General features: G+C 40.2%; 1 protein-coding gene and 1 long non-coding RNA gene across 7 annotated transcripts in view; one reads left to right on the top strand and one right to left on the bottom strand.

Moving 5' to 3' along the window:
* Positions 1 to 13,375, top strand: part of CNOT4 (CCR4-NOT transcription complex subunit 4) — a 148,349-nt gene extending 134,974 nt beyond the window's left edge. For 4 of the 6 annotated variants that reach the window (XM_078438968.2, XM_078438958.2, XM_078438953.2 and 1 more), the window contains 2 exons: positions 11,035 to 11,247; positions 11,961 to 13,375. In XM_078438968.2, coding sequence (XP_078295094.1) covers positions 11,035 to 11,247; positions 11,961 to 12,262 — 515 coding nt within the window. In that variant the 3' untranslated portion in view covers positions 12,263 to 13,375. The remainder of the gene's footprint in view (positions 1 to 11,034; positions 11,248 to 11,960) is intronic. The other 2 variants (XM_078438974.2, XM_078438969.2) reach the window with 1 other exon arrangement.
* LOC144614639 (uncharacterized) lies at positions 12,431 to 13,903 on the bottom strand. The gene is made up of 2 exons (XR_013552533.2): positions 13,531 to 13,903; positions 12,431 to 12,510 (listed from the first exon to the last, which is right to left on the bottom strand). It is a non-coding gene; the product is annotated as an uncharacterized LOC144614639 (long non-coding RNA).
* Between the last annotated feature and the right edge of the window lie 260 nt (positions 13,904 to 14,163).

The following is a 14,163-nucleotide window of genomic DNA, read 5'->3' as shown; positions in this document are numbered from 1 at the left end:
TTTTAGGTCTCACAGTCTTTAATCCATTTTGAACTTGTTTTTGTTTTGGTGTAAGAAAGTGGTCCAGTTTCATTCTTTTGCATGTTGCTGTCCAGTTTTCCCAACACCATTTGTTGAAGAGACCATCTTTTTCCCGTTGGATATTCTTTCAGTTTTGTCAAAGATTAATTGGCCATATAATTGTGGGTCCATTTCTGGGTTTTCTGTTCTGTTCCACTGGTCCATGTGTCTATTTTTGTGCTAGTACCATACTGTTTTGATTACTACAGCTTTGTATTATAACTTGGAAGTCCAGTATTGTGATGCCTCCAGCTTTGTTTTTTTCAAGATTGCTTTGGCTATTTTAGGTCTTTTGTGGTTTCATAAAAATGTTTGTTTGTTCTGGCTCTGTGAAAAATGCTGATGGTAGTTTGATAGGGATTGCATTGAATGCTTTGGGTGGTATACTTTAACAATATTTGTTCTTCCAGTACATGAGCATGGAATGTCTTTCCATTTCTTTGTGTCATCTTTATTTTCTTTGGTCAGCATTTTATAGTTTTCAGAGTACAGATCTTTCACCTTTTTGGTTAGGTTTATTCCTAGGTATCTTAACTGGTTTTGATGCAACTGTCAATGGAATAGCATCACAGAAACTTTTAGGCTGACACACAGTAGATTCTGTGAAAAGTCATCTAAACACTGCTGTTTCCCAGTGCTACACTTCACATCTTGTCGCAAAAGATTACCATCAGAGGACTTACCAGCAACTGCTAAATTCAAGATACATAATACTTAGGATATCCTAGAAAGCCCATCCAGAGAATAAATTATTTTGATATGATTGGATCTTTCTGGAAATGCATTTTGGCTCTCATCACTTTATTCCATTTGTTTTATGGAATTGATGTGTCAGTGGGACGGAGATACGGCTGGCCTTAAAGTCTTGAGTTTGGGCAGGCAGTAGAAGAAAGAGAACATGGGACAAAGAAGGAGGACATTTCCAGTGGAAAACAATTGTCAGGAGAAGCTGCCTCCACGACTACCTGTTCTGCTTCAAAATTAAAGTTTAACTTCCTGAGTATTTCAGTTGGAAGGGACCTAAGGTTCTAGCCAAAATGCTACATATTATTTTCCATGGAAAATGTCCCAAATGCAAGCTATAGAGGAGCAGTGCTTGTTAAACTGTTGATTTCTAAAGAAATCATCCAGCTCCTAATCTGTTTCAGAATTTTCCCAAGAACTAATTATAAGCATGTAGCTTCTAGAATCTGCCGTCTTCTCCTTTTCAGGCACTTAACAGTGGTTTTGTGATCACATCTGTGAGGATTAATTCCCTGGAATAGAATTCATTTTGCACCTAAAGATTTTAAACTCATTTAAATTGAGTGAATGTGTTTTTGTTTTTTGTTTTTTGTTTTTCTACTGTCTTTGCATCTTTACTAACTTACAGTTCTCTTCACGTTGCTTAATCTGTCCTTTCTGGTTTGAGGATTGTGCTCTTTTTGTAAAGAAGATAGAAAAGAAGCAAAATAAGCTGGGACTGCATAGCTCTGCCTTCTCTTGGGGCTTAGCGTTGTGACATCAGGCTGAGCAGTGGCTTTTCCTACTTTTCTCCTGTTCCAAACTTAGCTTTTTCTTGCCTTCAGCATTTTCAACAAGCTTCATTCAGATCATTACATATTCTGATTTTAGTCCTCAAGGATTATGACACTCTTATATACAGGTAGGTTTTTTACCTCCATCCATCTTTTCTAAGCTTTATTTTCAAATCTAATACCATGTGATTCTCCCAGTGCAACAGCTGGTTCCTTTAGATTTCTCTTCAATTTCTTTCCCTTATTGGAATCATTTATTCTTGCATAATCAGAAAGTCATATTTTGGCATCTTCTGTGGCCTGTGAATCACTGCCTCCTATAACCATGGGACCACCCTGAGCCATCCTTTTTTTTTTTTTTTTTTTTTAATACCTTTTTTGGAAAGCTGTCTTCTCCAAAAACCTGGAAGCAAATGTTCAGGGCTCTTCTATTAGGAAACATTAAATACCTGTTGAGGTCCAGGTTCAGGAACTGTTCACTATATGCAAAGAGGGTTAAATCAAGCCCCCTTTCCTGGAGGAGCTCGTAGTGAATTAGAAGAAAGCCAGTACATAAACAAGTAATTGCAATGTACTGTGGTAATCGCAGAAATAGCCAGGATGCCTGCCATCCAGGAACTCAAGTCTAGTTATTCTCTTTTCTTGTTTCTGTAAATCCTAAAATTACATCACAGACTCTTAGGCTTGTGTTACGTGCACAATAGCCAACTGGTTCTTTGATGGTCAGGAAGTCAGTTTTACTAGGGTTATTTTCTTCTAGCAGATTCAGATCTCGAACGTGTTAGGGTAGTTTACACACCCCCATGTCTGTATAGTTTTGTCATTTGTCTTGGCGAAACCATATTCTGATGATCACTATACCCTCTCCTGGATGATAAGCCCTCTCGATCATCCTTGGGTCTCTTCACTGTGCTTCGTTCTTGGTGCTCAGTTTTGTGTTCACTTGACTGCTTTTCTTTACGCTTCCAATTTTCAGATTTTATAGATTTCTTATACTTGATTTCTGTCCCTCCCCATCCCTTAGCCCTGTTGCTTGTATGTCCTAGTTCACGTTCCATCTAATCCAGGCTGTAATGCTTCCAAGAATGTATTTATCTTTTGCATTAATTTTTAAGTGTATTTTTTTCTCATTCTCTATATAGCTTTCTATATAGAAATCTTTCCGTAAGTATTTTTCCATTTTTTACAAACAGATTCTTCTCCCTTCGATCCTTCCTAAGACAAACATCTGGATTTTTTTTGGTTCTCTTTAAATCATCCGATTCTCCCCTAAAACAGAGTTTCAGAACATTCTAGTAGAGAAAAAGTTACATACACATTGTGTAAAACACATCTACTTGTAGTTCGAAATGCTTCTACTGTATTTAGATCAGCTGCTCCTGCTACTCTCTGTTCTGTATGAATGCCCAGTCCTCTTCACTAGCAGCTTCTGTTGCCCTGAGCTTTTCGGCTCACCACCGTTTATCCTGCACTCAGAATGGCACAATTGTCCATTTTCTTCTTTATGCCCACAGGACTTTGTTCATACCAGAAGAGCATTTATTGTCATCCGAGCAACCCTTATTTAATCTTGGTGCATTGGATTTTAAAAAATGCACATGCCAGTGCACACACATCTCAAGCACTATTGAAAACATGTCATCATAGTGGCTCCTTTCCCTCAGTTTACATGCACAGAAGCCTTTTGGCCCCCCAAACCTAGCTGATTCCTGCTTTCAGAAGGATTTGCATCTATTTGGAGAGAATGATTTGATTCATAGCATTCTACAGATAGGAATTAAACAAGCTTTCTAGGGGAAAGTGATTTTTCAGCTCTTCTCAAGTTCGGTCTTTGATTCAGCAGATATCTTGAAGCATATCAGGTTTCTAAGACACTGAGCAACGTGATGAAGCATGTATAAAATGTGCCCTTACGGGCCCTGCCGTAGACTTGAGAGGTGTGAGTACACGTAAGGGTGAACAGCAGCCACATTGGTGTCACAGCACAGTTTGCTGCCCAGTGAGTGTGATCCAGCCCGCGAGTGCTGTTCTCGAATGGTCTGAGCGGAAGAGAAAAGACTTAAACTTTTGGAAGATTGAGTAAAAATTAATTGAAGAGATCGGGAAAGCATTCTAGACCAGGAGAAAGGCACAAAGTAAAAGCAGAGCCCGGGAAGCCCAGGCCATCTTTAGCTGGCCCTTTCCTGTGTGTGTTATTTCTGCTTCCTTCTATTAGTAGTAATAAATTTTGGTTTTTGTATTATTACTTTTTTCAGGTTCTTCTGCCCTCAAGTTTTTTTCTTTTGAGTTCTTAGAATTTTTTCACTTAGTTCAATCTCTACCTTCAAATCTATTAAATCCTTTAGTTTTTTGTGCCCCAGAAAATCCACTCTGCAGTACTGGTCTGCCTTGCTTTATAATAAGCATAATCCTAGAAGTTTGAGTGGCAGTTCTTTTTGTTTAAGTAGAATAGTATTTTTTCATAAACCTGAAAGAATTTATTCACAAAATAGTCATTTTCCCTGCAAATCTTAGTTAATAAATTGAAATGATTTCTGTGGCTCACCTAAAAAGTACAGCATGCCGATATGATAAAGCTCTCTTTCATGTTCTGGGAGGAGAAATTTTGTAGGCTCTTTAAAGTTTGGTTTAACACATAGGGCAAGCATAAGTCATTTATATTTGAGTTGCTTAGAGATATGTCGAAGCTGGAGAAAGTTTTAGGCTTTCTTAAAATCATGTACTGATGGAGACGCATTCCAAAACTGACGGGAAATAATATACATAACAGGGTGAGGTGGGAGGGCTATAGAGAGGGGTAGAGTGCCTGAGACGGAGTGACTGTGTGTGTCCTTCTAAAAATGCATGAACATTTGAGAATCCAACTGGCAAGGAGTAACCACAGTGGGAACTGGATTTCAAATGTACAATCGCTCGTACCAAGAAAACTTTGTTTCACTAAGTAACCTAGCCACTGGAGGGAGCCTTTGACTTTAAACTATAGCGGACAGCAGTAAAAGAAAGGAAGATAAAAGCTTTTAGGAAAACAAGATCAGGTTGCCAATTGAGGCTTTGAGGAGTAACCAAAAGCTTTAAATAAAGCTGAAAAACTGAAGAGCAAAATAAACTGATGGGCATATCTGGGACTCTCAATGACTATTGCCCAGTTGGGGTGGGTTTGACCACTGATAGAAATTTAACTTGAAATTCAAGAGGTCTCTCGCCCTAGGGGTTGCAGGTAAGAATGGAGTAGCCTAAGGCCAAATATGCGGAGAGGCAGGCCTCCAAGAGGAGACAGAAAATCCTGACCTGGTGGTCCAGATTGTAGTAGAGGAAACAAATACTTGGGATGGCCTTTTGTTTTCAGGTTCCCTTGTGTGTTTTATCTCCTCATGTTGTCATTAGACACAGATCTTCTGTCTTCATGCTTAGCAGCAGGTACTGGTTTTCAAATGCAATCTTACATGGCACCCTAATATGTGAGATAGATAAAAGCAAGATGGGGAGATGGGGGGAGGACAGGTCGTCCTGGTCCCCTGTCCCCTCGACTTTCTCCACAGGGGCTCCTGAGCTGGTTTTGCAGGCCGAAACCAATTTGGAAACCAGTCTTCGGGGTGAAGATTTTATGCAAACTTGAAAAACTCATTAGCTTGCCACCAGTGACAACTTACAAAGAGCAGATTTGCCCACAGTTTTGCTATCTGTAGCAAAGTTTTCAATTCATAATGATGAACACATTGCAGTGAAACTGAGGAACAGAAAGGAAAGAAACCCACTCAGCCACTATAATGCTGGGTGTTCTTGCCTAAGCTGTTAATCTTTTCCTGCTTTATGATTTTCTGTGAAAGATCTGATGTCAGAATACAGCTTAGTTTTATTTCATAATATGCTCAACCCTCAAATAACACAGGGGTTAGAGGCACTGACCGCCCCCGTGCAGTTGAAAATCTGTGTATAACTTCAGACTCCCCCTCCCCAGACTCAGCTATTAATAGCCTCCTGTTGACCAGAAGCTTTACCAATAACACAGTCGATTAACACATACCTTGTTTGTTATATGTATTATCTATTGCTTTCTTACAGTAAAGCAAGCTAGAGAAAATAAAATGTTATTAAGGAAATCCTAAGGAAGAGAAAATATATTTAATAGTGCTCTACTGAAAAAAAGTCCACATGTAAGTGAACCCGTGTGGGGTCAGGGTCAACCATGTAGCCATTGCTTATAAAACATGTCTCTTCTGTACATCCTAGTTAATGGTTGGACTAGTCTGGAGTTATGTAAAAATACCAAAGATGCTTTCGACCTGTTGTGGATGTTTCAGGCTCGGGGTGTCTATGTAGTAACAAAAACAGCTCCACACGTGCATGACTGCCCTTGTTCTTTCCCCCTAGACATTTCCATAAGTGTGCCTCACTGGCCTCTCTTTTTACTGAACTTGAGAGCATTTAATGGTCACGTACAACCCTGTGACATTTCTTCTGTTGCTCTTCCGGTGATGTTGAACTTTTCCCGTATTTGCATTGTCTCACTGTCTAGACTTTAAACTCCTTGAGAACAAGAGACAAGAGTTTTAAGTTGTTTGTTCTCCTTGCATACCGTACGCCGTCAGTAAATAGTTGCTTTGACTTCCATCTTGGCAGTCTTAACACATACATGTTATAATCTTTGTTGTTGCCCCAAACTGGATTTGTCAACTTGCTTCGTGTGCTGTGATCAACTTGTTAGGGACTGGGTGTTAGGTAATCAGCAAGCTGGCTGAATTTTAAACATAATTTCTTCTTTCTGGTGTTCTGATCCACGGAAACAGTATACTGATACTCTTCACATCATGGCATATGAGAATGTAGTATGTGGCATCTTGAAGGTACTTTAAATTGTGTGTCTTTGAGTTCTATACTGAAAAATAAAACTACTGCAAACAATTTGAACTGCTTTCCTGCCCTCAAATTATTTAGTCCTGTAAATAGTGTTTTGTTGTACGTATTTGAAAATTATAATTAGTTTTTTTAATATTATAAAACATTTAAATGTTGTCAGCCATCCTTTAAAAATGTACGATTCTTCCCGGAGTAAATACTACAACTAATTAAATACAAGTCAGATAGTATCATTTCTAATATAAAATATGTTCACTAACTTGATTTTCATTGTACTTTCCTTGTGGAAAGTTTAAGGTACTTTCCCGTATCTCGACCTTGCAGTGTTTTGGTGAGAAGGCTTATCAGCTCAGTCGACTGACTACACAGTCCCTCTGTGGAGATGCTGGGTGTTATCCCTACGTTCTCGGAGGAGACTGTTTGCACAGAGCCAGTTTCTGGCAAGTGAGGAGTCCTCTGCCTTGTCTTTTTGGAAAGTTTACTGTCTATTCAGTATTGAGTACTAATAAAAAATAGTTGTTAGGCAAGTAATAGATGGGCTTCAGATTGCTTTCCCTTCTCTCATTTTGTCCCTACAAGAAACTAGGGCAGATATTATTCCTACTTATGAAATAGAGTCCTGGGATATTAAGATACTTATATGCCCAAGGTTGTATTAATTACCATGTAGAGCTGATAAATACAATCAGTCCATCTGTAGTCTTCAGGCCAGTATTGTTTTCCATTAGATCTACTGAGTTGTACATACTAAATTGCACCCCAGTGTGAAGTCCTATATCAATAAACAGAAATGAAGTTGCATCAAGTTGAGTCCACTGGTCAAAGTTCTGGTACTATTTTAAAGGGAAACATGTATTGAGTGGGATTTTTTCAGAGCCCTAGAAACTAAGGAACCAACTTCCTTTGTGTCATTGGTTCTCAACCAGGGACCATTTTGTTCCCCTAGGAGTCATTTGGCAATATTTGGAGATACTTTTTGTTGGCAGAACTGGGATGTATGGGCTCCTAGCATCTGGTGGGTAGAGGCCAGAGATGCTGCTATACATCCTGTAATGCATAGAACGACCCCGCTTAACAATTATGTAGTCCAAAATGTCTGTGGTGTTGAGGTGAATAACCCCTGCTATTGTATATTGCAAAGAATGGATTACCAGAGGCCCTTGTTGCCAGAACCAATTGGAGTCCAAGGCAGGGAGGGAGCGGGTTGGGGAAGGAGGTGATTTCAAGTATGGCTGGACTGAGAGAGCTATTTTGATGAAGTTAGGCTTTAGTTAGTTTCCCGTCCCTTGCCTGTTCTTTATGCCAACACTTGGCATAGCAACAGGGGAGAAAGCTGAAGAATATTTCTCTTCTAAGCTACTTGGGAGTCAGTGGTCCCATTCCAAGAGCTAAAGATGTCAGTCCGCTTCCCTGTGACACTTTGCAGCTTCACTGTGAACCAGTCGTGCATGCTGTCCAGGTCCTGAGATGCCTAGATACATGACTTTGTTTTTTGGCAAGATTGTAAGAATTATAAACTAGCTTATTTATTTCTCATGGTATCTTATAATCATAGTTCACCTGGGATGATATGAGTTTCTCACTGTTTCTATATCATGTGGCAAATGTGAGTTTCTTTGGCCAACAGAGAGTTGACCCTTAAACATGTTACTTGGGGTTAGGGGCACCAACCCCCTGCATGGTTAAAAATCCACGTGTAACTTTTGACTCCCCAAAACTTTACTAATAGCCTGCTGTTTACCAGGATGCTTTACCAATAACATAAACAGACAACACATATTTTGTATGTTATATGTATTATATACCGTATTCTTATAATAAACTAAGCTAAAGAAAATGTTATTAAGAAAATCCTAAGGAAAAGAAAAATACATTTATAGGACTGTACTGTATTTATCCGAAAAAAGAATTGCGTGTAAGTGGACCCATGCAGCTCAAATCTGTGTTGTTCAAGGGTCCGCTGTACTCTTGCCTGATTTCATTAGTCTAAAATCAGGGAAACATGTTTTTTAAAGTAGACTTTATTTTTTGGAGCATTTTAAGTTTACAGCAAAACTGAATGGAAAATGCAAAGTTCCTGTGGGTCCCCTGCCCGTGAACAAATGTCTTTTGACTGGATTGCAATACTAATTTTCAAATAAACTTTATATAAATGCAGATATTATTCTGTTAATGCCAAGTTAGGGGTTCCTTGGTTCCACTTCTCACTAAATCTAAAGCAAAAGTAAGGAGAAAATTGGTATTAACTGAGTCATGGGTATTTTCTTTTTCTCTATTCAGTGGGAAAGAGGGTCTCAAATCATCTCTGCAGTCTTCTTAATTGACTTTAGCTACCTAGGTCAAGAGCATTAGTCTTCCTCGGAATTTTTCCACGTGGTTATACATCATCTTTTTATATCAGGGGGATTTTATTTCCCTCCTAGGAAGCTTTCCTTGTTTAGAGTTCCGTTTCTGGTTAATTGAAAACCATTTTCAGTTATTCCGTCTGACGATTTGATCACTTTAAAGGTTAGAATGTGGGGCGCCTGGGTGGCGCAGTCGGTTAAGCGTCCGACTTCAGCCAGGTCACGATCTCACGGTCCGTGAGTTCGAGCCCCGCGTCAGGCTCTGGGCTGATGGCTCAGAGCCTGGAGCCTGTTTCCGATTCTGTGTCTCCCTCTCTCTCTGTCCCTCCCCCGTTCATGCTCTGTCTCTCTCTGTCCCACAAATAAATAAAAAAACGTTGAAAAAAAAAATTAAAAAAAAATAAAATAAAATAAAATAAAGGTTAGAATGTGCCATAGTCAGCAAACCTTCCTGTACTGGAGAGTATTTTAGAACTTTGTTGCTTTGTTACTGTGAATTGCCTCATGCAGTTGGGAGTCAGGGTGAAAATGACTATTGCATTGTTGATTAGAAATCCCTCCCACCCCCAGCCTAGCTGCAAAGTCTACTCTGTTTATTCAGCCAAAATATTTCTCTATCCTGCTACTCATGGCCAGTGGATATACTATATCCACTTATTGCTGTGTTTCGATTGTGCCTTTTTTAAGTCATGGGTCTTATAGATCCATTAAAAAAGGCAATTAATAGTCTATACGGTGTAGATCAAGAGAGAGAGAGAGAGCTTGGTGTTATTAAGAAAAAACAACTCGGGGTCTGGGTTCAAGTCTTTATTAGTTATGTGACGTTGAGCAAATTATTCTGGAGTGTGTTCGTCTGTTAAATGGAGATTATTGTCCCCGTTCTGCCTACCTCACAACACGAGGGCCAAATGAAACAATAAATAAGTGTGAGAGAGCCTTGTAAATTGTACAGCTCGGTGCACGTGTAAAGATGCAAACAGGAGGCGCCTTAGGAAACTGCCTTGATTGTGAAATGAAAGTAGGTTTGAAGAATTTCTTTTCCCTTGTCTTGACTTGTCTGAATGGCATAAATTGCCTTTTCTTCATCTTAGTAATTCAGGGATGACTTTTGTTGGGTTTGGTTGTAGTTTGTTTGTTTTTTTTCTTTGTATGAATAAGGCCAGTAGGGTTAAATGCTTCACTTGCTGAAACATGATACATAGAACAGTAAATTGGTGCAAAGCAAAAGTATAAAAAGACAATTCTACATTCACCAAATAGCACAGACCACCTGCTAGAATCTCATCATCATCAGTGGTGATTGCTTACCAATTCTCTGCTCTTCTCAAAAACCTCAGTTGGTGGTTTGACCTACATTCCTGTTTTCAATAAAACCATTACCCTACCACCTACACTTCACCCATTCCCCTCCAACCGATGAGTTACCGTATGTGGATTCTGGATGGTCGTAGATCAAGTTTAGTTACGACTTATCAAAAGCCTTTTTACATTGATGTGTCTTGTCAAGGATGACACTGTTCATAAGTAGAACCAGAGAACTGACTGTAGGACTCCAGGACTTGAGTTTTAAATGATCGGTAGAGCTGTTGGAATAGGGCAGGCAGGCTGTGCTGGAAATTATCCCATCTGAAAGGTAGCTTAGCCCCTGCCTACTCGGCCTTTATGACTAATGGAAAAATGCTCTTTTCAAATTCAAAAGCCTATTCATTACTGCCTTTCTCCTCTGAAATGCATTACCAGTTTTATCATCAGGAAGAACTTAATTATTTTTCCTTTTCTATTGGTTTATGTTTATTCTTCATAAAAATGACTTTTCTTCCACTTAACGGGCTCAGAAATAAGCTCCTATATTGAACTTTGCAGGCTTGATAGCATAAATCAGCTCAGCTGGCCAAATGCCTCACTACCTGAAACTTCATAAAGTGGCTGAAACTAAATTGTGCTCTGGAGCATTGAGTCTTTAAACCGGCTTAGTGATTTACAAACGCAAAATGGTGAAGAGCCTCTAAGAAGGACAAGACGCTCCCTCTCCTGATCCTTGAGCAAGTTCTTCCTCACTTATTTCAGGGGCTCTGAGCTCACGAGAGAAATCCTAACCCAAGTTTATCTTGCTAGGAAAATCCATCTTAAATGCTCAGTAAAGAAAGAATAATTCTTCTCCCGCTTAACCACGAAAGAACAACATCTGTTTCTAACGTCAGCTTTTTATTTTTTTTTTTTTTTATCTTTCATTTTTTTGTTGGTAAATCTCCCAGACAACAGCAGTTCTGTAGAGAGTTTAAATATGAAGGAATGGCAGGACGGGCTAAGGGCACTTCTACCCAACATTAACATCAACTTTGGTGGACTGCCCAATTCTTCCTCCCCCTCCAACGCCAACCACACTGCACCAACGTCCAACCCCGCCACCACCGACAGCCTGAGTTGGGACAGCCCTGGCAGCTGGACAGACCCAGCCATCATCACAGGTAACTTTCTCGCTCCTTCGGCTCCACTGACTGCCATCCATTTGGTTTTTAGCACAGATTAAACGCAGACAGAGGTCTCTTCAACGTCGGCTTCTTTCCACAAAGCCACACGCGTGGGGTGGCCTGTGTCGTTCTCTGGGGTCCTGCAGTCTCGGTTAGCTGTGTTGGCCTCGTTGTATCAGAAGGCATTTGGTGCCTCGGTTGCTTCTCTGGGTGTAAGTGGTGCTAACGTCTGGCAGCACGTGCGCATGTTTCAAGTCTCAAAGAACAGAAGTGTCTGACTTACCCTTTGAAAGGAACATACTCCACTTTTGAAAATAAAGCTCTCTATTATAAGGCTATCTTGTTTACGTACCCCTGTTAGAGAAGGCGAAGCGCGATTGGGAGATGATGGCATACAATTCTGGGGGCTACTTTCCGCAGCTCTGCCTCTGTGACAGTGGGGGACGATGTCTATGCCGCTGAAGGAGAGGCATGGGTTTCTCTAGCAATGAATCATGGTCCTTGTGGGCGGAGGATTCAAAAGACCATAAGATTAAAAAGGTCTCCTCCGGAAGGAGTTTAAGATTTGTAAGTTTTGTTTCTTTTTGGATAAACTAATCACCTGAGACGTTTTTTGTTTGTTTGTTTGTTTGTTTGTTTGTTCGATGGGTTTCTTACTCCTGTTTCACAAACTCACCATTTCCCCCCTTGTTTTTCTGTTCTCTCCTTAGGTATTCCAGCAACTTCAGGAAACAGTTTAGACTCTCTTCAAGATGACAATCCTCCACACTGGCTAAAATCCCTTCAGGCCCTCACAGAGATGGACGGCCCCAGTGCTGCTCCATCGCAGACCCACCACAGCGCCCCCTTCAGCACACAGATCCCTCTGCACAGAGCCAGTTGGAACCCCTACCCTCCTCCTTCAAACCCTTCCAGCTTCCACTCCCCACCCCCAGGCTTTCAGACAGCCTTCAGACCCCCCAGCAAAACCCCCACAGATTTACTACAGAGTTCAACACTGGACCGCCATTAGGGAAAGAGGAGAAACCATTAGAAAACGCAGGATTTGTCCCGCCCTGTTTTCTCCCTCTCGGCCCACACCCACGGCTCCCTTCTCATTCTTACGTTCTGAAGAATCCAGTTCCCGATCAACTTTTTTTTTTCTCCTCACCCCCAGATGCAATGCGATCACAGGGTCATTACCATCTCTTTTTTTTTAATTGTAAAAGTTTCTGTTGATCCAGCATTTGAGTGACACTGTTGAATGTTTCCTAAAAATGCCTTTTTAAGGAGGGACAAAAAAAAAAAAAGAAATCAAAGGGCAGTCTCAATACTTAGAAAATTACTGTTTGTCTGTTGCGCATAATAATGACATAATCTGCTTAGCAGAAAATGACGATTAATCTTTAGGAAAGGTCAAGTAAATGCATTATCAACTGCAAAAGTTTTGAAAACCAGGTTAATTGAAATGAGATTGCTAAGTGCATGGGGGAAAGCAGTGGTCCTGACATCCATCTTGTATTCAGCTTATCACTATTGCAGGGAAGATGCTTTTAATTTAATTTAATTTTTAATTCTTCTGGCAAGTTGATGGAGAGGACTTGATTGTGTCGTTAAGCAAAAGAATTTATTGGAAGTTGATGGAAAGACAAATTGATCTGTAGCAGTAACTGGCCTATTGCTAAAGAGTTGATAAGGAGGGGAGAAGTGATTTTTTTTTTTTAAAGGAGAAAAAAATTTTTGGCTTTAGATTTAAAGTAAATTCAAATGTTTTAAAGAAAAAAAGTATTCACAGATTTAATACCTATGCATAACATAAGAGCTGAAATATAAGTGATTTCTTCGGTCTTTCTCCTCTGTCAGAATCTTTTTTTCTTTTCCCTTAAAATTCGCCTGACTGGGGCACTCTGAGATAGCACTGCTCTGGGGCCATCTGATCACCATCAGGAGCAAATCTCTGACCTCCTTGCCTGCAGCTTTTACTTAACCCTGTAGTTTCTGGACGTTTGTGCAGTATTGAAAAGACAGGAGAAAAGAAAACAGAAACCTGGTTATAACCTGACGCTAAAACTAAAAACAAGGAAATGTACCTCTTTCTTCAGAATTAAAACTAAAATCTTAAATAAAACAGAAAACTTGATGATGACCCTTGGGTTGTTCTTGTTTTTGTTTTTCCATTTTCTTATACGTGAGCTTGAGACATTTTGCAATAGCAGTCGTCAGATGTTTTCGTTGCTCTCCCGTCGTCAATAATAGGAAAAATGGTACAGAAGAAGAGATTAGAAAAAGAATTCATCTTACCGTCGGTCTTTGCCATCTTTGAACATCAGCCCGTCTTGTCCTCAAGACTTCCTCTCCCGGTGGCTTTCGGTAGAAGATAACTTCCCTGTGCTATTGTACTATGCAGGCCAGACCTCAACCGAGAAGACTCGTGAGCCAGGCAGGAGCAGATGGGCTGATGATGTGCCGAGACGGTGGTTGGCTTGAGAGGCCTGGAGGGAGGAAGAGCCATTGTGCTGTGCAAGTAGCAGTTCCTTGTGTGAGCGCCATGATAGGAAAGAGATTGGGAGAACGCTGATGTAGACATCCCACAGACACCTCTTCTGTGACCAACCCATTCCAGGGAATACCCAACGGTGGGGAGAGGGTCACATCGCTGACTAGCAGAGGGTGGGGGACAGAATGAAATGTTCCCTCCCAGGTTCTTAAGAATCTGCGTGGTTTGCATTTCCTGGCTTGGACTACTTTGACAAGTCCAAAGATGGAGTTTGGGGATTTTCAGCACATGATTCATTAACGGAATCTTTGTCAAATGAATTAAGTAGGTCTTGTAAGTCATGCATTTCACATTGATTTCTTTTTCTTGCCTATACTTTGTACTTCAATTTGCTACCAAAAACCTAAATAAATAAATAAATAAATACGTAAATAAGC

The sequence above is a fragment of the Panthera onca genome, chromosome A2, assembly GCF_046562875.1.
Source record: "Panthera onca isolate mPanOnc1 chromosome A2, mPanOnc1 haplotype 2, whole genome shotgun sequence".
NCBI lineage: Eukaryota > Metazoa > Chordata > Mammalia > Carnivora > Felidae > Panthera > Panthera onca.
This window is presented reverse-complemented; position numbering and strand designations above follow the sequence as displayed.